Source organism: Erithacus rubecula (assembly GCF_903797595.1).
Source record: "Erithacus rubecula genome assembly, chromosome: 4".
NCBI lineage: Eukaryota > Metazoa > Chordata > Aves > Passeriformes > Muscicapidae > Erithacus > Erithacus rubecula.
In genome coordinates, this window is record NC_136686.1 from 55,789,066 (window position 1) to 55,813,662 (window position 24,597).

At 36.8% G+C, this 24,597-nt stretch overlaps 1 protein-coding gene across 2 annotated transcripts in view; it reads right to left on the bottom strand.

Moving 5' to 3' along the window:
- Positions 1–1,276: 1,276 nt before the first annotated feature.
- Positions 1,277–24,597, bottom strand: part of PIK3CG (phosphatidylinositol-4,5-bisphosphate 3-kinase catalytic subunit gamma) — a 33,067-nt gene continuing 9,746 nt past the window's right edge. For both annotated transcript variants that reach the window (XM_079304192.1, XM_079304193.1), the window contains exons 3-11: positions 22,255–22,320; positions 21,906–22,131; positions 18,192–18,295; positions 15,790–15,936; positions 14,546–14,636; positions 11,346–11,476; positions 10,609–10,720; positions 8,637–8,794; positions 1,277–3,281 (exon numbers count right to left, since the gene is read on the bottom strand). In XM_079304192.1, coding sequence (XP_079160318.1) covers positions 3,000–3,281; positions 8,637–8,794; positions 10,609–10,720; positions 11,346–11,476; positions 14,546–14,636; positions 15,790–15,936; positions 18,192–18,295; positions 21,906–22,131; positions 22,255–22,320 — 1,317 coding nt within the window. In that variant the 3' untranslated portion in view covers positions 1,277–2,999. The remainder of the gene's footprint in view (positions 3,282–8,636; positions 8,795–10,608; positions 10,721–11,345; positions 11,477–14,545; positions 14,637–15,789; positions 15,937–18,191; positions 18,296–21,905; positions 22,132–22,254; positions 22,321–24,597) is intronic.

The window sequence follows — 24,597 nt, forward strand, 5'->3', positions numbered from 1 at the left end:
GTAATCTTAAGGGTAATAGAAGACAATGATGATAATTGAGACCTACACAGAAAATGTAGTAATTTTCTTTTTCTGCATGCTCTTTTAGAGCTTCTGAAAAAGGTTAGTGGTTAGTGACTAATTTACATGCCCTGGTTTATAAGCCTTAAAAACCAGCTATTAAGTTATTCTGAAAGGTCAGTGAGTTTATGCACTGGGAGACTCAGGAAATTGTGGTTCAGCTTCCTGCTCCAGCAGTGGTATCTGTGCTAAAGCTCCAGGTCTCCAGGCCTTGGGAATGCCAAGAACTGCAGCACAGGACAGCTGTGCTCTGGAATGTGCAGATGTGTTCTTGTGCCACCTCCTTACCTGAAAGCAGCTCCTCTCCCCAGTGAGGCTGCACTGCCTCAAACCACAGCTCTCATTGCTCCTCCTTGTGCCAGGGCTTGCCACAAAACAAGGTCAGTGGTGGGTGGAGGTTTCCAGAGGAACACAAAATCCAGCTGATACTCAACCCCATGATCGTGCAGCCATTCATAAGGAGATGTTGGTGCTCACAGATTGCTCCATAGGTAAAGAGGAGATTTGGCAGCTATGTTTGATCTCTCAGGAGACAGAAGGCAGCCTAGCAGAGCCCAGGCAGCCCAACCACAGGCTGCATGGGCAAGGAAAGCAATGAAAAGTAATTTGTTCAGCACTGAGGTGTTTCAGGTGTCTGCAATACAATTCAATATAGCACATTGTAAGCTGCTGATAAAAATCATCAGTCTAAGTGTAGTGCATGTCTAAACTACTTTTCTCTGTGTACTGATCTCTTGGAGACCTTTTCCTGCAAACGGAGGCTGCTTCAAGAGTGCCATTTCCCTTGAAGTTGTGATTAACACTTATTTCTCTTATAGCACTTATTATTTTTATAGATATTATATAGATAAAATATAGAATTTTAGATATTTTTATATCTAGCACTAGATCTATTTTTTAAAACTAGGAACTTACTAAAATCTTTCAGATTTTTCTTCATAGAACAGACCAGGAATGAATAAAGTGTTCTTCAAAGTGGCAATATTCTATTCACATTTTACAATTACAATAATTGCAATTCCAATACTTTAGACTATTAAAATGTAAGATATCTGACATCATACAGAATTATTAATATGGAACTAAAACAATTCCTCTGAGTGGGACTTTGAATATGATTTCTTATTGAGATCAGGTAGTCTTTAAGAAACTGGATAAAGAATATTTATATGTATTTTGGGCTAAGATGCTTGCTCATGAATAATAATCAAATGAATAGAACATAACAATTTATTTCAGATCTACAAAATACAAATCTAAAAATACCATTTTACAGACAATATTCACCATCCAGTTTATATTTTAGTAGGATCTAAAGCCTATCTTGCACAGAATAATAATGTAACAGAATAACAAAATAGTCTACATTTTAACCTTAAAGATTTCCTTAACTGAAGTCTACCATTTACATCAAAAATACTTGTGCACAGTAACCAATTAAACATCTACATTTCAATAATAGATTGGCTACATCTCATAACTGAGACACCAATTACAGTACATTTATTAAAAATCCTTCAAGAATGCACTCAGTAGTAACAGTAGTTAAAATCATAACAGTTCTGTGAAATGATCAAAGCAAATGATAACAGAATTTTAAAATTCAGTTAATCATTTATATGTAATGTAAAACCCATGTAACACTATAATGAAGGAAGAAATTACATGGGCACAAGTGCAAAAAAGCAATATTGTAAGCCATCTTCTTTCTTTGGTAAAAATCAATTAGCAAGAAGTATACAATAATAATTCAAGTCAAAGGTTAATTCAGGCTGGATGTTTTTTTCCTTTTCTACCACAGGCAGACTTGATTTGCAGGCAATCTACAGTCGAGAGTCAAAATTCTACTTAACACTGTCCATTTTTTCCTCTTTTAAGTTTAAATATTGAAATTACAGATAAAGTGGGGTTTTTTCTTCCATAAATAGCTTTTCAGTAGTATTGCTTCTTCAGGAATTTTAAAATAAATAGCAAAATATACAGAACTTCAAAGATTACATTTAATTCCTTCTAGGTATATCCTGAAAATATATCACCAAGGAATAAATAACTTTGGGTTTCTCAGATATTTGGTAAAATGTCAATTACTTCTTACACAAGGAGTTTTCTCTGAGGGATAAGGAAGTACCACTGCTTTTTCTGCAAAGCTTTTTTCTATACAGGTGGAATTTTAATAACTTTACACTAAGAATATAAACTGTAATATAATATGGACGTTCCCCACTGAAAAGTACAGTAAAAAGTCTTTCAAAATTAAACCTTCAGAATTTAATGTTCAAATCTGAGGAACTTCCAGAACTATGAGTTTCTCCTGGTCAAGATTGGTTTCTTTGTCAGGAGGTTACAGTAACAGTAAGGCAATTTCCTCCAATGGCAGAGCCAAAGCTCTGTTCTACTGACAACATGTTAAAAATCCAGAAAGGACAAACACTGAGGAAGGGACAAAAGAGAAGGATGTGGACGAAGAACACTTGTGTGTAAACCATCCTGAGAAAGATATGGATTGTCTACATAGATTTCACTATAATCACAGATTTTATATAAATTCTTCTGGTTTTGAAGGACTTGACCCTCATAAACAATTAAGGTAAGGTCATAGGAGGTTTGTAGGTTACCATCTTACTCAACCTCCTCCTTATATTTATCTGAAATTATTGCTAAAGAAAGAAAAAATAATCAAAGCCACATCAGCAAAGCAACTACTTAAAAAAATCCGGCAACTTGAAGTGTCACTAGAAATTAAAAAAAAAAAAAAAAAAAAATCTTATCTGCAGGAAGATCTTCTGGAGGGGCAGAGTAATGTCCTGCCTTTTTACAAGATCCATTTAAGCTGCCAGAAGAGTAAAGGCAATTTTGACTGCTCATTGATTCAGAATTCATAAATAACATGTAGGTTCACTAACCTCCTATTCACACCCACAGTTAATTTACATAAAAAATTAAGCAGAATGCTTTTCTACTCCTTGTTTGATTCCAAGCACAAGATGCAAAAACCAGTTAAACTGCACCGTCCAGCCCTTATCTCTGCAAACCTCTATCTGATCAAGAAAATGCTTTTTGGCATCTTCTTCACTTTTCCCTACTGTCAGTGCATCCCTGATATATTCAATATCTTCTTTGCTGGTTAATTGGGGCATTCCAGTCATTAGCATCATGGAGAACAGGATGATCAGCAGGTTTGTGTGGTGTCGGAGAGCTAAATAAGCCTTCACACATACGTCCTGTGAGAGAGAAGAGGTTTTTGTTAGCTGAGGAGATGGAGTGAGAGGGATGGTGTAGGAATTTCACAGGACTCTCATTAAGCAATGCCATTCAATCACACCAGTATGTCAGAGACAGGAGAGCCAACAGAGCTGTTCAACGGAGTCGAAACGTGACACAAATTTCTGCACCTGCTGCTCAGTGTAACTTCATTCACCACAGCTTGGGCAACAAGAACTGTTTGGGTGTACAACTAGCAGCTCTTAATACTGCATTAATTACTAAAGCATAAAGCCTTAGCCTCACCAAAATTTCAAAATAATTTGGCTACCATATAAGCTCCTTCTGTGGCTGTTAAGAGAGACAGCAATAATTCACTGTCTTCCTTTCCTGTTGGGATGCTCCCATTTAAAGACTGTGGCTGGCAAGTGACAGTGAACAAAGCAGCACCTCCAGGGGATTGTTCTGCATTTTCTATAGATGTCTATTAACTTCACAGTGGTGACGGATTATTTAACAGAGAAGATTTTCAGGCTCGGTGTTCTAAGGAATTTTGCTAGCTGACAGCTCCAGTCTTCAGGCACTCTGCCTGCTGGAGGATTTCTATCACTATGTACTGTCATTCTGGATTCCATAGGTGTTTTTTATAGCCTTTTCATTTCCATGTATAAATAATCTGTGCTTAACAGCAGAACTTTTAAAAAAATGACATTTCTGCAGCTTGGAAAAACATGCACGCTTTAAAAATATTTCCTCCTAACCGACTAATATATAAACTGAAATTATTCATTATAATTCATTTTTTTCAATTATATTTCAGTTATATTAAATGTATAACTCATTTACTAACAGAAATAAGAACAATGCAATGAAGACATCAATCATCAATCATCTAGCAATTAGGTCTGCAATGCAGTAATGTAAAAATATGAAAAATATTTCCAAGAAGGTTGTTATTATTCAAACCACAGCTGAAGCAATGCTAATTTTTATCCAATTAAATATTCAATTTAACCTTTCAACAACTGTATATTAAGTTTTTGAATAATACTTGGGAAATCCAAATATTTTAAGGTCAACTTCCAACAGGACATTTTTTACAAGACACATGCTTTTTTTCTTCCTCTGAAATAGGAAGAAGTGTATAAATAATCTTAACATCTATCACTGTTTACATCAGCAACACCAGGACACCCAGTCAGACAGGTTAGAAAAAAAACTAAGGAAGAAAGATGATGTATTGAAGTTGTGTCTGTACAATTTCTTTTTTTAGTATTGCCTGGGAAGTTAAATCTTTTACTGTGTTCCCAAATAAATCCTGCCTTGAAATAAGGTCATACTTATGAACTCCAGTGTTAGTTTAGTTCTAGCACAGCAAAGGATTAAATGCAATGGTCAAAGCATGATTTACAATAGGAATCACTATCACCTTATCACAGAGAATAGTTTCTCTCCATTATAGCAGGATAAAAAAATGAAAAAAGAAATTTTACTTCTGTATTATCAACTTCAAACAGTGAAATCTTGTCACAAAAGTTAGTCTGTGTTTTGTTACCCTTGAAAGAGATGAAAGGTCTTTACAGTTATATCAAAGAAGGTTTTACATTTCTGTATGGATGATGTATCTTACTCCTTTGGATGTCTGAGACAGAAAAACAATTACGCAGTCAAGAAAAACCTGTCTCACTGCATCTCAAAGGCAGTCCTTCCAGAAACTCAAAACATTTGAAAAATCTGCATCTACCTCTTACAGTTATTTATTCAGGCAGGAACTGAATGTGGTTTTGCATTAGTATCTTTAAAAAAAAAGGAATTTTTGCACTTTTGAAAGAGGCAGTGAGAATCAAAAATAACCCAGATGATAGGTATGTGTGAAGGTATGTACATGCTCACTGGGGGATTAAGAAAGCCCCTAACTCATCAAAAGCCATCAAAAGGAGAGAAGTGAGGAGAAACCAAAATCCTATTGCCTAATAGGAAAAAAAAATTAATAATAATTTTGAAAGCTTGAAACTGTCCTAATTATTATTATCCTAAAATCCAGGCATTTTTACAATATAAAGTGTCCAAATTCTGTTACATAAGCCATCCCTTCCCTGTACAGTATACTGCAAGTAAGTATTTCTTAGTGATGAATTATGTATCTTCCATTTTCTGTAACCTTTGACAATCAAATACATGAGATTTTGTAAAGAAATGGTATGGAAAAAATTGATTAGCACTGAAGATCTCTGTATGATCAAGTCAGCAGAGTAATGAAAAAATAACTAATTAATTAAATTAAACCTTATGCATAAAAATGAGTTAATTTAATGCACAAACTATCAAAGACAAATTGACAATTTCAGGCAAATCTGTAGTAAGTAGGTGGACAAAGCTCAAAAAGGACCATCAAAATCTAAGATGAGGCTTACTCAAAGGTTTCTACAAGTAAGAAGTGACAAAGTTGTGTGTACATAGAAGAAAGAATATTGGTGGGTTTCAGCCAAAGGCTGGAAAGGAAAAACACAGTAAGAGAAATCTGAGCAGGACTAGGGCAGCTGAAAAAATCATAGATGGAACAAAAAAATACTTGTCTTCTCAGGTTAAGTTATGCTTAAATACATGTCTGTGATGAGGAAAAAGCCCATCAAATATTGCTTCCTTCTAAGCATTTCTGTAACGTCATTAATAACCTCTGGACTCTAATTTTCATTAAACCATTATTAAAAATGCAAACAAAAAGGAAAACAAAATTAGATTAGGAACTAATAGAAAGGAACTTCATTGCTAGTTCAGAAAAGTTCAGGCCACCAACAGCCTCAGAAGTCCACTAATAATGAACTATACTCTTCTGCAGTGAACTTTGGTCAAAGTTATTTGCCATTTTAACCTTCTCCAGCATTTGCAATATGAGCACTGGACTATGGACTATGTCCAGTGGATAACTAAGAAATACAATTTTATAAAAGTAGGTTTTTAAGTTATCAAAAACTGTAAAAAACAAAGGAGTCTTCTGAAGTACAAACTGTTTTAATGTAGTCAAGTATAAAATAATGAGAGATGCTTTTAAAAGTTAATGAAGGATAAATGCTCAGACTTTTCCATTAATACATGAATGAGTCAGCAGGCAGATTGAATGAATCCCTCAGTATTAGGAAACACGATGAAACAAGTAAATTGAAAAATTAAACTATAATTTTGGTTTTTTTTAAACTCTGGCCATGTAAAACATACATTTTTCACAGCAAAATATGTGATGCAAATCTTGCTCTGTGTTACTCTTTTATTTGTATAGCAGTATATGCAGCAGATCTATACATGAACTTACATTTTTTGGTCAGTTTATTGTTGTGTGTGCCTAAATCATGTCACTTAAAATGCCCAGGTCTCTTATGACCATCACAGCTCACAACAGTGAACACATTTTATCTGGCTAAGGACACTAATGGAAATGACATTGGTGCTATCACAGCTTTCCTAAACCATCAGCATTAGTGGGATGGTAGCAGTACTTAGAAATTAGTATCAGAGTAACAAAAAGCTTATTTAGCCAAACTCAGGACTCCATGATGGAGGCATGATGTATTGAAGAGAAGCTATGACCAAACTTATTTCTAATTGATTTTTGTATTTGGGCTGCTGAAGTAAAGGTCAGATACTCTCTAAAGAGCTGGATGATCCATATATATGGAAACAACTTTACCTCATTGCAGACATCTTTCAATTCTCCATTAGCACACTTTAAGACTTTTAACTATTTCCTGCTTCCAGAACAGAGGTCTTTTTTGAAATTACATACCCCAGATTGGTGTTTCAGTCCCACATGACCTACAGCTGCAGCAGCAGCATCACTGCTGTACCCAGCACAGATCACAGGCTTCCCTGAGAGCATGGATTCAGCATTCCCTTCCCATGGAAAACCCCACCCCAACATCTTTTGATCTACAAGTCCCCTTCATAGCTTTTCCACTGTGATAAGCACAAAAAAGAAGATTCAAAGATTGCACATGGTTCTTCAATTATTTTCAGAAGTTTGGGCACTGACTTTAACCAAAGATGGTTGGTTCTTTTTTATGTGGGTCCTCTCCTCACATGCCCTCTGCCTTTGGATTGTCTCTGGTAGACAGTGTGGTTTGTCCTAACATAAGAACACCAAAAGGAGGGAATTGCAACAGGATCTAAGTGGATCTCCATCCCTGGCAGGGAGGCCTGCAGGATGTGTCCAGCCTGAAGATGAAGAACATTCAGTTTTGGATGAGTGAGTAAAAGCACTGAGATGCGGCCACAAATGGAGACAAAATGCTGAAGCAACTGCACTGGGGACCCATCTGGTGTTATCATCTTAGGATAACTCTCACTGCTCATCACAGACAATTCCAAGGGAGATGGGTGTACATGTGTGGGTGTGTGGATGTGTTGGACACAGATTTGCTATACAACAGTGTGTATGTTCAAAGGGACATAGTCACCATCCACCAGGAAGAACCTTAATTAAGTGCTCAGGTTAGAAAACCAGACTCCATACTGGGACTGGTTCACCCACAAGGAATCCAGAACATGAAAGTTAGGCTTTAGCTTTGATTCACTCAGCAGAAGAAATTTTCTGTTGCTATTATAAGGAATCTGCTTTCTAAATCAGACACTTTACTCAAAGTCTCTAAAGAAGACCACTGGAATAATAACACCTCAGACATATATGTACTTCTGATCAACCACATTCTCAATCACTTCACTAAACATAGGAACTGCATACTGAACACCTTCTTTGACCAGGTCCTACACTAGCTCAAATAATCATAACTGGTTTGAAGGAGATCAATTTCAAATAGAAGTAATAGAACAGATTTTTAACACCATTAGTTTCTTTCAGAGTTAAATCTATCCATTCACTTCCCAAACCAGCATCTAAGAGAGCTTTGGTTCACTACAGACTTTTACTCAGAAGCAGCAGTCCAAGCCTCAGAACTCGAGGGGAGAATCAGGAGGGAATAACTGGCAAAGCCAGCTGACAAATGCCTCCCACCTGCTCATACTCCACAGAGGCTCTGCTTTAGAGCCCTGAGTTTCTTCTAATTGCACAAACACTGAAGGTGTCTGCAAAGTACTTTCAGTCAAGACAAGAATGAAGAAAGAACTGCTTATCTGGTCTGCTGCTAACAAGCTTTTCAATATGCCTTTGCAAATGTTTGAATTCTAGTTCCCATAATTGTACAGATAATTTTTTCTCTTAGTTAGACCTAAAATATCCCAGAATTATATTATGATTCAGTACATTTTATTAAGATAATACCCAGGAGCCTAGATCTTTGAAAACTAAGACACTTAATGCTCATTTCAGAGGGTAAAAACACATTGCTTAATTGATTTGCAGATAGATACCCATTGTTAGATACCTGAAATTTATGGAAATGGAGACTTGTCTTCTTTCCGGAAGTTCCCATGACATACAGAAAATCTGGAGTCAGTACAAAAGGAACTCTCTCCTTATTAATTCCAAGAAAGCTTTTATAGTTCCCAAGAATATGGCCAAAGTCAATATGGAAAAGGTTACCTTCATAAAGAGAAGAAGTTACATTTAGACAAGTACAATAAACTGCTAAGAACACTTACATGTTTTCACAGTACTTCCAACCCCTTTTTTTTTTTTGTGTATATGAATCTCTCTTAAGGTCAGCAGAAAAGACTATTTTCTTTCTTTTTTTTGGGAAATACACAATTCTGTCCTCTTAGCAAAATTACTTCTTTGGCAGTTGTTAAAAGTCTGGCAGAACTACTGTATTATCTAAACATATATTCACAGCTTTTCAAAAATCAACCAAGGAAAGCTTGTGCCTTATACCCGTAACAATCAGAGCATCACTACACGGAAAAGGCTCGAGGGTTATGTTTCAAATAGCCATGGGATTCTGGCACTACCCATCTCCCTGGCAAATGTCATTGCCTAGAACATGCTTTATCCTCACAGACCTCCATTAGTGATTTCTAAACCACTCTGTGTGTTCGAAGTCTGCATTGTCACCCTTTGGAATAGTAGGGCATCAGCTCCCACAAAAGTGATTAAAACCTCTCTTTTTAAGAGTGATTACACCTACAGGAGTGTGCTGCCACTCTCTTCATCACTTTATTACTTTCACTGGCAGCCAGGACACAAGAGTATGTTTACTTAAAACATAGATTTGTAGCAGTGGTATATTCATAAAAAAAGACAAAACATCGAATATGTAAGATGATACTTCACAGTGATCTGTAGGTGTTCCATATTTTAAGCCAGCTTTCAAGTTCCCCCAGCCTACCAAATCTGACCTCTCAGACTGAGATCCTTCTGGCTCCTGAGGCTCAAGACAGATCCTGTTAAAGACTCTGAGGCAAACCTGCTCATGACCAAAGAGAACAACAATTCTTTCTCTGTTTCCCTGTCTACCGATCTGTGCCTCATGTTCTGCCAGTGGGAACTCACACCACACTACATTATATATCATGTCAAAATCAAAGCATTTATTGTTTTTCCTCAAGGGCTTCTGATGAACTTTTTTTACTGTAGTCTTCAATTAGCTAACTTCTATCTTCAACTCTAGCCTTCAACTGATAAAATTTTAATATAATCAATATCAAATATCCAGCCTTCTATCTTTTTTCCATCTCTTATCCGAGACTAATTATGAAGTGAGAGGATCATGAAATAAAAAATGAATTCCTTAGACTAAATAAAACTACTCTGTATGAACTGATTGTTCTGGGGTTCTTTCCAAAGGTAAGTAAAATTAAGGATGAAACAATGTGCAGCTATGGAAGTAACTTCCAAAGTTTATAGTACAAAAAAACTGTGAGTTTCTTCATCTCACAGATTTTAGTTGGAAAACAAATACACTCCATGTACACTTATTTCCTAAATTTTTTTACAACAGTACACAAAGCAATTACATGCCTAAGAAGTGAAAACAGTCCAGCAATATCTGAATTCTCAATTCTGACAGAATTCAGTTCCACTGAACACTGTCAGAACCACATCCACACATCAGATCAATGAACAGCTATCTGCTTTATAAAGTTTTTTTTTAGTTCAGACCTTAGATGTAGACAGTGAAAATATTTTGATTTGCATTTCTAATGACTTAGTTCCTATCAAACTGCTCCTTGGAAAATAAAGGCATTATTAATGATACATATCTCCAACCTGTATGAAGACAAACAGGGGTGAAAATACATTTCAGTGTTACAGGAGGACTTGACCTTGTAAGCACCACTGACAGAACTGGTTTGTGTCTCTTCATTCATTGTTAAATACATTATTTATTAAAATGAACCATAAATCTAGTGAAGTACAGACAGTCTGCACATCTATGAAATTCTCAAAAAACAACCCACCTGTTTCTGTAATCATGATGTTGTCATTGTGCCTGTCTCCTATTCCAAGTACAAAGGTTGCCACACAGTATCCAGCACAAGAATAAACAAATCTTTCCACAGCTTCCTGAAACTGCAAATAAATCTTAGGGATGTTAAATGCTTCAGTTCTAGGTGCTAAATGCAATAATTCTCAAAGTTATATATCTTTCTGTTGAAATGTTTCTATTAACAGTAAGGCAAACTGTCTTATAAAATGCACCACTGCAGAGCAGAGATCAAGATCACAGCCCTGCACTGCACTCCCTGTGCTGGTTCTACCCATCAGCACAGAAAAGCAGCATAGAGCAGCTCACACATTCTGAGGAAAAAAAAGTGGCAGAAAGCTGTAGTAGGTCAGTGGACGTACACAAGCAAAGGAGTTGTGAGCACCCAAACCTGCACCTAAATCCTCTAAAACCACATTGATTTTCAGTGTTCTCAGATGTCCTCTCAACCTGCTCCTGATGTATCACTTCTAACTTCCACTGATAAAGGAGTGATTTTAGAAGCATCTTGTCTCTCAGGAGTTTGGCTGCCAGCTGGAAGCTAAAGGCTCATTCACAGACACCTGCAGCTGAGTGCAGGGAAAATGAATGGATTTTTCAAACTCCTGTGAGTAACAAATACAAACCAGTGGGCACAGTCCATATGGGCTCTATGCTCCTAAATTAGTAGGGTGCAATTAAAAATCCTACCTAAAAATTCAAAGAACTCACCTTCTCTTCAATCATGCATCTTTCCTTCAGCCACTGGTTTAATATTTCATCCTTAAATGCACCAGTGTTCCCAACTGTACTCTGTTGAATTTTGGCAATTGTCGTAGCATCTTTCACAATTTCAATCATTCCTAAAAAAAATAACAAAAAGATTAGAAGAAGTTATTAAATTTTTATCAAAGCATCTTAAAAATATTCAAAATTAAATTTTAAACTGTGTTTAAAAATAAACTGCAGATCTTCATAGGTTGTGAGCAGAAATTTATTTGACAAGGAGCAATGGTTCCTGTTCACTCCCAGCTGAAACCAGCCAGAGTTCATAAAGAGCCTGGCATCAAATCTCCTCCCCTTTAAAATGGATGTACCACATGATGAGTGGGGACCCACTGCATAAAGGCTTTTCCCAAGGAGAGGAAATATCCCTGTCCTGATTCCACTTCACATTTTCCCCAGCTTCTCTCCAACTTCACAAATATAGCTGAAGAAAAGCTTTTGTTTTGCTGCAGTCTAGGGATGTAAGTGTTGCCAGGGCTGTGGCAGAGGAATAGAGTTGGCTCTTCTGCAGTAAATCTAATTTAAGCTTAAGTGTGCATATACACAGAAAGCACAGAACACCAGTGCACAGCAAGGCACAGCAGTGGGATTGCAGGTGGAAGGCTCTGGTTGCCAGGGCCATGGGGCCTGTCCCCAAACTGAACAGGCCCTTGCCAAGGCACACTGGCACACCACAGCAATATGGTGCACAAACAGAGCCTTGTCCTGTTCGTGCCAGCACAGCATGTGGGGAGGGGAAGATAGAGGGAAATGCAGAAACAGAGGCTGCAACACAACTCTGCCCTGTAGCCAAGATTAGCAAATGCAGTCCAGACTGGGCATGACTGTATGGGAGAAAGTCACATTTTAATTAGATTTATTTGGTAATTGAAAATATCTTATTTTCTTTCTCTGGTTCAAGTTCAACAGAGTCTTCTAGCTTCAGCTCCAGTTAAGAGATAAGCAAGCAAATAAAAATACCCCTTTTCCTCCAAAGCAATTCAAAGCACTTTCTGAGTTGTTTTCAATTTAACTCTCTCTGAAACAGATACATTTCTTTCTATTCCTAATCCCACTCTTTTGCAATTACTGAATTACACGCAAATTTTGTGCAACAGAGTAACAGCACATCAATCTCTTCCTGCCCTCTCTGCATGGCTGAATATCCCCTGGAGGTATGTTCTTCTGTCTTACAGTGGCCTGGATATGTTTGCCATAACACTGTTGTGGAAATATGACCTCCAAAACCCACCACCAAGACCACCAAATTAAAAAGCTTTGCATTTTGGTCTGTGCATGTCATGCTGCTGTTTTTCCCCTGGGTGTGAGCTCCAGCTCCCATTCCAGCAGTAAAAAGTCTTTCCCTGCCTGAGCTGACAAATCTCCCTCTACTGGCCAACAGCTCCTTAAAGGTTGGGGAGCTGAGCTGGCTCAGGAGGTGCAGAGGATAGCAGGACTCAGCTGGGCTGCATTCAGCTGGGAGGGAGTGCAGCAGGAAATGCACCATGCATTGTGTCTCTGTGGTACCAAGGCAGGTAACTCTTCTAAGAGCCAGCTTGAACTTCTTAATTTCAGCAGTCATGCTGCACAGTAAGTAGTGATAATTGCCTCACAGAGCCAGGAACATATGGACACTTCAAAGGGAGAGAGAGCAGGGTATCACCTTTTACCAGTGATAGAGAAGAGAAAGCTCATCCTACAGAGATCTGCTTGGCAGCAGCAATGAAGAGGACAGATGCTTCCAAAATTACAAACTGCACTGGATGCAATGTCTTTAACAGAATGAGAATGCTCTATGCAGTCAGCCCCAGATGTAAGACACCTATTTCCTTGTGCTCAGTGTACTGTCCTTGTGTCAACTAACAGAAACTGCCCAAGTTCCATGGAAGTATGAAGAGGGAGGGAAGAAGCAGCCTGGACGAAGACCACATGTGAAAACTGTGAAAGACCATTTGCATGCCACTGCTCTTTGGTTCTGTTCCAAACAAGCATAAGCTCTACATCAAAGTGTGCCACATTGGCATTACTAATTTAGGCTGCAGGTATTCTCAGCAAGACAAACAGGGGTGTTAATGTGATCAACCATACCCCTACTGTGGTGCTAAAAGGATGCTAAATTCTTGCATCTCTCCCATGCCTATAGGAAATTCAAATGCAACTTCCTTGAGATGGAAGAATGGGGAATCAATTTAGAATTCATGAAAGAATAACAAATCTGTTGCTCAAGTATGAAAACACTAGAATCACTGGCAGAATTCCTCCTCCTTCCTTCATTTTTTCAATTGTCTTGAGATAACTTTAAACAAAATTAAATCAGATCCTAAATAGCTATCTAAAATTTAGGTTTAACACCTCTAAAGGAGAGAAAAAACCATGACTTTCCTTATATTTACAGTTACTTAGAAAATTGTACATCCAAATGCTATTTCCTTTATGATTAAAATTCTATCAATAAATATAATTCAATTTTAAAACACTTCTATGAGAAGAAAATAATCTCTCTTATGTCATGCTACCAGGTATTTTATCAGTGAGTCGGGTTTCCTGCATTACTGAGATATCTGAAATCAAAAGGATGTTAAAAAAAATTTATGTAGCAATGGATTTTAGAGAGGAAGTACATTTTAAAAGTATATTAAAGAATCATAAAGAGTCTTATTTTCATTGGGATTTGTTACCTGATTTCTTTCACCACAAGTTCTGAAAAATTTATCATCTCTGTTGCAGAAACCAATGCCCTGTGAGAAGCATTGCCTGAGTATCCTGTTAAGTAATGTTGTTGCTTCTAAGTGGTATAGGGTATGAAGCTTTAGGTCAGGAAAAAAATACGAAGCTTTTGCTCTTTATTTTATTCCTATCAACACATTAAAATACATCTTGAATAAGTCGCTCACTTTCCCTGCTGTTTTGTACTAAATATTGTCATTAAAGAGAACCTTGCAGCACAAGCCAAGCCATTGCACAGGAATCACAGCCAGTAAAGCTGGTACTGCAGCTCAAGGAAGGGCAGAAGCCACTGCCAAGATTCAACTGAAGGCTGCTCGTAGAAAGTGTAATAAATGCTATTTACCTCAGGACTGCAGTACATGTTAGAATAGTTCTCCCATACACATCCTCTGTAAATATGATATTTTGAATTTCTAATCACAGCAAGTGTGACCACATACCTATTTTGTTCCCTGTAGAAATGCAGCCATATGGCAATAAACAGAGGTCCAAGGATTCTGCTTCCCAAATAGATTCCATAATTCGAAGAATCTAGTAAAAAACAAATGTATGTGGCAAGTTATTTCAAATTATTTGAACATTACGGATTACTCATCCAAATAACATTACCCAGACTTCTAAGATGGGGCTAAACTTACTTTGTTGTTTAAGAGATAAATGCAGAAAGTGTGCAGCCATTCAAGATGATCAGTTATAGAACCAGGGTTTATATTTCTTCATCTGTTCTGTGACCAGGAAATATCTACTCTTCTATAAAGTATTAATAAATATATTGTATGATTTCTACATAAGGTGAGATTGAATGCTCTAACTAGAGTAATGCTAGCTACTGATTTTTCATTTGTTAACTTTATCCATTGCATAAATAAATTATAAAAGCACTTCATCAGAGAAACAGGTCATCTTGCCAGTAAGATTCTGTTTCCAGAACACCAAAATGTGAAATATGTATGGCATATGGCAAGAAAAGCCAGGGTAACGGTATGCACTGTGTCTGATGGTGATGAAGCTCATTTTCTTCAGAGCAGGTTGTACTGTGCTGTGGTTTAGGGGGTGACCAAAGCAGTGCTATGGCATTCACTGTTGTCCCAGTGTCCCAGCTGAACAGTGTCTCCTGAGTGCCAAGGCTGCCTGTTTCTCACCCTGCATCACTGTGACTAGATTGGAGTGCACAAGAGATTGGGAGGGGACACAACCAGGCAGATAATTGAAGCCAACCAAAGAAATACTCCATGCTGAACAATGTCATGCTCAGCAATAAAACAGGGAGGAAGGGGTTATGCAGGTTAACCATCTTCTGTGCAGGGACTGGCTGGGAACTGGTCCACTCATGGGATGTGGTGACTGACTGCCTTAGCACCACTTGTTTTGTTTTCTTCCTTTGTTCTTCCACTTCTCCTTTTTTATTAAACCACCTTTAGCTCAACTCATAAATTTTCTTGCTCTTAGTCTTCCTTTCCTCTTTTCCCATCCCACCAGGGTTAATCCATAACACAGTAACATGAAAAACTGCAGTACAACAAAGATGATCCAGTGTTGATATCAGCCTTGCCATACCAAGTTTTAAATACAAAAGACAACCTTATATTTCATATGAACAGTAAAGACAAGGTATACACACTTTGGAAAAGTATAATTATTTTAAAATATTCATGTTAATCTTTAGGAGCTTTAGCTATCATACCTGTAAAATTAGCATGTCCTGACGGAGGTCATCTCCATGTTTGAAGATGATGCCTATGGTTTCATTTGACAGAGCTGTTGGATCTGCACATTTAAATTCAAGCCAGAGAGGCTTCTTCTTAGATGCCATGACTTTACATTTTTCTATCTGTAAAAGACATGTTTAATGCTTGCTAGCCATTGTATGCCAACATCAACCCAAGAAACCTTTTTAACAGCAGCTACAGAAAAGTTTACCAACTTCCACTCAGCTATACCACAAGCAACACACTGAAAGCACATGTAATGGATGGAGTTCAGTGGCCACACAAAGCCTCCCTGAGCCTGCACAACTTTTAACCATCGTTCATGATAAAGGAAAATATGTATCTTGACTCTCCAAAACTGGATTTAGCTTGCAAATCAGCTTCAGAGATATTTAAAATAGGAACAGAGATTCTGACAGAACTGAAAAATACAGTCCTTCACAACAGCACTTTGACAGGTGCTTTGCAAAACCAGAACATAATCATTGTCTGATGCAATTTACCACATCATCCACCCTTCTGACTTCTAGCAACATTCCAGATTGCTTGATTCAATTCCTCTAGTAAATTGTTCAAATTCATGGGGAAATGGCACTTTTGAAACTAATTTAATATAATAATTCATAAGATAAAATAGATTCCCTATTTAGTTTTATTACACTTTCAATACAGATAAATTCAGTACTGAAACTGCAGTATTTCAAATGTTTTCTCCAGTTATTATGGCTAATACAACTTTAATAGGTCTTACTTTCTATTCTGGAATTCCTGATTCATTGTTGAACATTACTATGTATAATAAAGCCATCTAAAATTAAAAAAAAAAAGCAAGTGCACATCAGTGTTTGAGAGCAGATAGAATTCACAATATAGGAGTATTTTTAGTATATTCATGCTTCATCTACTGAAATTCTGAGCCTGTAGTCTAAAACAAAATAGTTCTTACCATCCTTACTTTCAAAAAGTAAAGAAGTTTTTGAACTTATTAGAAACTCTGATTTTGTTTCTAGTATTTCATTTAGACTTCTAAAATTTTAGGTTTTGAAGATTATGGACAAATAGCACTCGTTAGAACCAACATGAAATGAAAGCTCAGTTTGTTTTACCACATATTTTTATTCATGTAGTTTGGGAAAAGCTAACCCATCAATTTTTGGATGTAGCTACTTTCCTTTGTAAGTATATTGTTTCATTCAACCAGGAAGGTCCTGGTAGGACTGAATACTTCCTAAGTGAAGAAAAACCAGAAAATCTAGAGAAATATTTTATTTTCAGATCTACTTTCTGTCAAGCTGTTGATGATTTCTGTATTAAAAAATAAAAAATAAAAAGAAGATGACTAAAGAGAAGATACAAAATACAAAGAAGAAAATAGTATTTAAGAAGTCATAAATTACTTCTGAGTAAGAAATGTCTGAACTGGCTTCTGTGCTGACAGTGCTCACCTGAGAGGTGTTTAATTCTCTCAGCCTGAAGACAGACTAGCTTATGGCCTGTCTCCCAAGGCACAGGTTTATTTAACAGAAACATACCCATATCTAGACAATGCCTGAACATTTGGCAATTCCTTAAATTGGATGATTTGTCTGTCCTTAGCTAGAAGAAAATTAAGGGGTTCTTTCCTTGTAGGATCCTTGCTGCACATCAAGGGGTCCAAGGATCTTGACTGTGCTTCTTTACCCAGACCTCACATTGCATTTTATATGCATGATCCAATTTCCTCTCACTACACATCTGCTGATCTATGAATCTTTTTTTAACTCTGAGTCAACATACACAATTGCAATCTCACCACAAAACTGAAGGCAGCAATATAGAAAAACCCAAGTGTTTCTTAATGTATTTCTAACAAAATCAGAATGTATTTTCTAACAAAACAAACATAGAAATACTGAAAAATCAGAAATAGCTGAGGTAGACATTTTTGTCAGTATGATGAAGGTCTGGACCCAAACCTTAGTGACAGATATGAATGAGGGTAAGAGAAAGTAACTGGAAGAATGGAAACTGAATATCCCAAATCCCCTGAATCAGATAAAAGTTTTATGCTGTTATCTAATTTTTTTAAAAAATATTTTAAAAAATCAGCCACCTGGTTAAATCTTGTATTTAACTAATGGAAAAGCTATAATTGCCATTTAATTATTAGAATTTCATGGGTTGTTGCAATTTTTTTAGCACATGGTGGCATGTCATTACATTTAGAAAAGTAATAACAGCTCTGGGAACAAAAACCTACAGAGTGCATGCAATGTCATTATATCCACACAGTAATAAGACCTTTTGACATATTAGCAAAACTTCTTACCTAGTGGCACATACTTGCAAATAAATTTCTTTTTTAAAAAATATTTGTAGAAAGTCAGAATATGCTTACCACTAGTGCTCCTGCTCTTAGTCCAGGATCATATGGAACTCTAAAACTTTCTGGAAGTTTGCTGCCCTGTAATTTTTCAAGCTTTTGTCTCAGCTGTGCAATAACTGCAATTACAAGAAAGAAAACACAATGAAATCAAACATTGGAAGGCAAAAAGGTTTAAGGTAATCAAACTTGCTGAACATTATACTAAAAAGTTTTATTTTGCTGACATTTTTAATTGCTTTCCTCCTGGATCTCCTGATTCAAGGAATGAAGGAAAATTCTTTAACTTACACTATTAATGGTCAGGCTGTTTCAGATACCTAAAGATAAAGTCCTCAGAAGATAAAAGAGACCTAAGGATAAACACCTCAGAAATCAAGTGCCTTCTCTGCAATATTAGAAACACTGCACAGTAAGAGTTTAAATTAAAATGCCAGCTTTCATTTAAAAAACAAAACACAGTAAAACACACCAAAAAGTATTTTCCCTCATAACTGACAAGAAATGCAGACAGATTCATGGATTTTGCCTTCCTGGAATCAATTACTCTGTAACTATAAGGAAACAAACTACAGAGACACTGAATTTCCTATCCTTCTAAAACTGGTTTCATAGTGCAGCCTTCTCAATCCCACATTCCTGTAAGAAGAAAATTTGCTGTATATTTATATGAACAACAATTTTAATGTTCAAACCTAAATGCAATCTTTTAATTAAGAAAACCTCAAGCTTCTGAATCTTCTACTCAGAATAGTACAGATTATACAATGCATTTTGTTCACCTCAGCTAGTGAGTGTCAGCAGCATAAGCAATACACTGGCTATTACCCTGCATTAGGGCAAAGACTGAGCAGAGTTCTAAAAGAAACATGTTTCCAGTGTGCCAGCACCCTCATCATAAAATAATGCCTTGCCTTCCATAGTCAGAATCTGTCACCCTTTAGTTTAAAACCATTAACCCTTGTCCTATCACTACAAGCCTCACTAAAAAGTTTGTCTCCCATCTTTTTTACAAACTCCCTGTAAGCACCAGAAGGCTGATGTTAGGTCTCCTGAGCCCTCTCCAGGCTGAACAGCACTCTCAGCCTGGCCACACAGGAGAGGTGCTCCAGCCCTGCCATTGTTTTTGTGACTCTCCTCTGGACTCACTCCAGCAGATCCATGTCTTTACTGTTCTGAGTGGCTCAGTATACTGTGGATGCAGTATTCCACATGGAGTGTCACAGGGGCCATGCAGAAGGGCAGACTCATCTCCCTTGACCTGCTACCTATGCTACTTTTTATGCAGCCCAGGACACTTGGACTTTTTGGGCTCTTAGTGCACATTAGACAAAAAATCAGGACAGTTCAACTGCTGCTATCGAATTAAGAAAGTTAAGCCAAAAGAAATGGCTGACAACTCACAGAACACAAATATTACATCTGCCCTAGAGAGTTTTAGAAAATAACTAGTAGCAGTGCCTGATAACTAACATGGTATCTCTTCTGGTGAAAAATAAATCTGTCAGTGACATACAGGAGCTAACACATGAACTTTAAAATAAGACACTTTTCAAATAAACACTTCAAAAATCTCCAACCCAAACAAACAATAACACAAAAACAAACCAACCAAGCAAACAAACAAATAAACAACAAAAAAAAAACTCTAACAACTCCCCCCTGCTTCCGAAAAGCACCTAAATTGTAGTAACTTGGATAATGAAACAGCTTTCTATTATGTAACTATAGATTTCCTAGACAAATATCTAGGAAAGTTACTTTTTACAGTTTACTGTTATGGTTTACTGTTAGTTCAGTAAGTGTCCTCATTGTAATGTAATTTGAAAACTGTAAGCAAACCAACTGAAGCTACAAAAGATGAGGAATAGCTGACTTTAAAACAGAAGTAAAGGCATTGCTAAAACAATTTTCAAGTTGATCTGGCTCAAGAACATGGTGCTATGCACTTTAACAACAAAATAGCTGCATAGACACATTCTAGGGAGACAGAGCATCTAACTCAGAGGGTGATGAAAGATAATCCCATGCAAGATGTAATATTATGATCTTAGGAATTTATTTATTTAATATTACTTGTTATCTTCAAATACAAGAAAAGAGATTAGAGCAAAAAGTGATAGAAAGAGTTTGACAGCATCTTTGCTACTGCAATAGTATGGACCTAACAGGAAGGAATTTATTCTTTACAGAAAATCCACAAACACTGGAGAAACATATATACAAGAATAAGATGACAGAATTAAATGAAACAGGACAAAACACTCAGACTGAAAATATGAACAATGATGAACTTAGAAATGTCACGACAAAAAAAGAAACAATAACCTTTGGAATAAATTTTAGGATATGCATTTTTTAAAATATAAGAAGTAGAGGGTGCCTGTAGAAAAAATCATGTCCTTAATAATCTGATAATAAATTATATTAGATATAGCATTATTAGGACACTCCACAGTTTCAGGAAGCCTTATTCAGTGAAAATGTCAATTATATAAGTCATCTTTCAGTGTTCTGCTGTACATTACATCCAAAGATTCTTTAACTTCAAAACCTGGTGGGTGTTAATATGATTGCTTTCTCTTGAAGCTTTTCTTCTTTGCCCACATATCCTTCAAAGATAATGTATTATGGGATCCACTGCTCTTACAGACATGTACATCTGCAATGTTGTACAGTTCTTTCCAAAATACCAGATTCTGACTAAATAAATTTAGGTTATAGAATATTTTAAGAAAAATTCAGGAACTTGTGTAGAAACAGTGTTTTATATGGAGTTTCAGTAAGTACCTTAAACCACACTATGTGGTAACATAACAGATTTTACACTATATATTGAAGAATAAATGCATATTTCCTTTAAATCTCTTTTGAAACATAATCACAGTCACTTCTGCATAGCCAGAGTGGAAAAGCTTTCCAATCCAAGGACTTCCTGGCCTGGAGCATACCAGGCTGAATATGCAGGAAGAGATGGTCTCTCCATAGCTTTTAGAATTTTAATATTGTCATGTCTTCTCGCACTTACTCCCAACACCAAGCAAGTAACAGGAATGAGGATAAACATGCTTTTAAGAAAGTTGGGAGGAAGGGGAAAAAAGCCAGGCAAAACCTAGAGGTAAAGAGGCATTGTATAACCCTACTGAGACTTCCAAAGCAGTGCTTGCAAGAACTGGAAATAACAATACCACATCTGTCTCAAAGGACTCCTTAAAGACATGCCCTGTATATTCACTCCTGATCCACCAGCTACTTCCATGGATAGCAGAGGCTGCACTGGACTCCTCCCTGATCTTCCCACCAAAAATCTTCTAGTGAGAGTTTAGAGGAAGGTTGTATTTATTGGTAAGTGTCATTTTTGATCTCCAGTTGATATTTGTGTCTTTCTTCAGCACTGGCATTCAGCTAATGTACAAGAACTTATTTGTTTCCTAGTTTCCAGAGCTTTCACGGCATGAGGTTCAAGAAAATAAACCAAAGATTGGGAAAGTACTGGGTGTCTAGAACATTGATACTCTTCCCCTTTTGGAGTGAAATGAGCCAACAAACCTATTACTGGTTCAATCATTATGAAATTATGCTCACATTTTAGCAGAAGAAAAATTATGCCCTTTGACAGCAACTTATCCACAAATTTTCTTAATGGACAGTACAATTTGCTGCCTAGTTTTTCATACTCAAAGACAAAAAAACAATATTAACAACAAAGAAACACCTGTTAGCAAATACCTTGAGAAGTAACATCATACTTTTCTGCAGAAACTGATTTAATCTCCATTGTGACTTTATGCAGCAATTCAATTACTTGAACCTGCTTCATGAAATCGTGCAGCATTGCTTTTCCACAGCCCCTAAGGTAGGCTTCCAGGATGACTGCAAACCTCTGCTGGTAGTGCATGGACTGGGCAATTTCGCTTCTTAAGAACCAAAACAAGAAGTGACCAATTCTTTTGTTCTGCAGGTAAAGAAAAACACTACAAATTAGCATTCATTTCCTCACAAATAAATAATATGTCAGCATATGACATATATATGTCAGCAACTTCTGCATAAGTTGACTGTATTTTGAAGTACTTACTCTCAAACCACGTTTCAGCAAAAATCTGGCTAATGCGCTGTCATGATATGGCTCAAACTTCACAGCCTGAGTAATACAAACATAGAAGATGTGTTAACACATTTAAGATCCCACTGCTTACACTTAACCAATGACATTTAGAGAACACACTGCTGCAGGAGCAAAAAACATGAAGCAAAGCAGGTCTTTTTGAGGCTTCTCTGTCAGATTCAAGAAGCACATTTTATTTGCAACAGGTTCTTTTCAGGTTTATTATTAATGTGACAACACAAGGCATGGAATTCCTAACCAGAGTCCAACCTGAGCATATGCACAAAGCAATGTCATTCTTGGCAAACCCATTCTTGCTAGATCAGAAACCAGTCTGCAATATGACTGACACTGAGAATGCTTGAAATCATTATTGTCAGATGGAATGTATTTGTAATAGCTCTCTAATAAAACATTTCAATAATAAAATATTAGTTTGGGTGAACATCCACTACTTCCAGACTAGGGCGCCAGGATTCAGTGCTGGGCTCCCCAGAAAAAACAGGATACAAGAGCAGATTTCAGAGCACTTATCTGGCCTTATTCCATAAATGAATGACAGAATAAAAGCTCTGATACACATCCTACAATAATGAAGTACAATTAAGAGGAAGACTTCACCAGAGCTTTTCTTTTTTACTGACTGTGAAAACAGATGTATTTTTTCTCTTTTAAAAGCTGCTCCCCTCCATCAAAGCCCACAGACATTTCCAAGCTACTGCCAAAAAAGCAGGTGGGAGAGGAAAAGGCAACAACTATTTTCAAGTGCCAGCATTGGATTTTTTTTCCTGTAATTCTCTCCTCCATCCCAATAACCAAGTGAATTGGTGTACCAGAAAACCATCACACTTCCAGATTCTGGGTAGCACCAGGGAACTTCTCCACTTCAACTCATTTTTCCAGCAGCTTCTTTCATGCTGCTTGAGAAATTCAAGCTTATAGAAGGTTTGTATTCAGATTAATGGTGTAAAAAAGTATGCACTTATATCCCATGGCAACAAAAGAGCAATAAGAAGCATACAATCTATGAATCAGAATCACAAAATCCCTGTCATGGACTGAGGGGGTTGGTGAATGGCTTCAGGTTCTGGAAATAAGAGTGCCAGGAAGCAGCCTGTAGGGAGATTAAGGGAAAACAAAGGGATGCGCAGAGAGCTGGGTGCATGCAGTATGCTCAGCTTTCAGAAGCAACAAAGTATGCAAACCTCTAGCAATAGTTATTCAACAGAATACAATGGCTCTTTCAAGATCACTGCAGTCTGCAGCTTGCAAAGAAGCAACCAAGCCATCAGCAAAGGTCTGCTAAATTCATTAAACAAATCATACTTTTATAAACTCTTACAAGTACTGTGGCACACAGTTGCATTTTTATTATTAAAATATCAATGCGATTTCTGAAATGTATATGGTCCTGTGGGTTTAATCAAAAGAAAAAAAAATCAAGTCAACCTTCCTGAAAGAAGCAACTTATAAAAATGTCACAAGGACACGTTCTTTCTAGCTGCTGGCTAAGAGACAGACAAGAAAGCCAAGCACCAGACAAAAAAAGCCAAGCACCAGACCTGCCCTTCTCCTGTATCATAATTCTGCAAGAACTGTTTTGACTGTCTCTGCAGTACTGCTTTATATCCCCAAACAACATCTTATTTACGAAAGACAATGACTATTCACAAAAATAATAATATATAGATCATTTTACTTTGTGTATGAGATTATGAGGCATGAATAGTTTTTAATAAAAATTCATTTTCACTGTAGTAAGGTGCCCAAAAGCAATAATCATGACATAAATTCAAATGGATTTTCTTACAGTTCCAAGAAAGCCTATTATAAACCTCATTCTGGTATATACTATGTTTAATGTTCACATAACCTTGAAAAACAAGTTAAAACTGAAATAGAGCCAAACAAACGGCCATTACTTCAAAACTGAACCTCCTCATTGAACTTGTAAATATATTTTAACATAAAACAATATTAAAAAATTTATTATGACCACCTTTATTGAGCTGATGTTTTAGATAATTATTTTTAAAAGTCCAGCCCTTTTTTCTTCACAAAGCCAAGTATCAGCTTTTGCACAGCAACAATAAAAGCTGGCCATTAAAAAATGTCTGCTGGCACCTCACCAGGTCCCTGTGTGTACATTTTCCTTGTCAATTCAGCAGAAGGCCTTTACTCACTGCCACATACATGCAGCACAGCCATTGGTGTTTCTCTTACAAAGAATTTTGCTGCATTTTAACTCTCCTATATCCATGCCTTATCAACTGTACAGAGAAGAACAGATATCATAGGAAGCTCAATATGTTG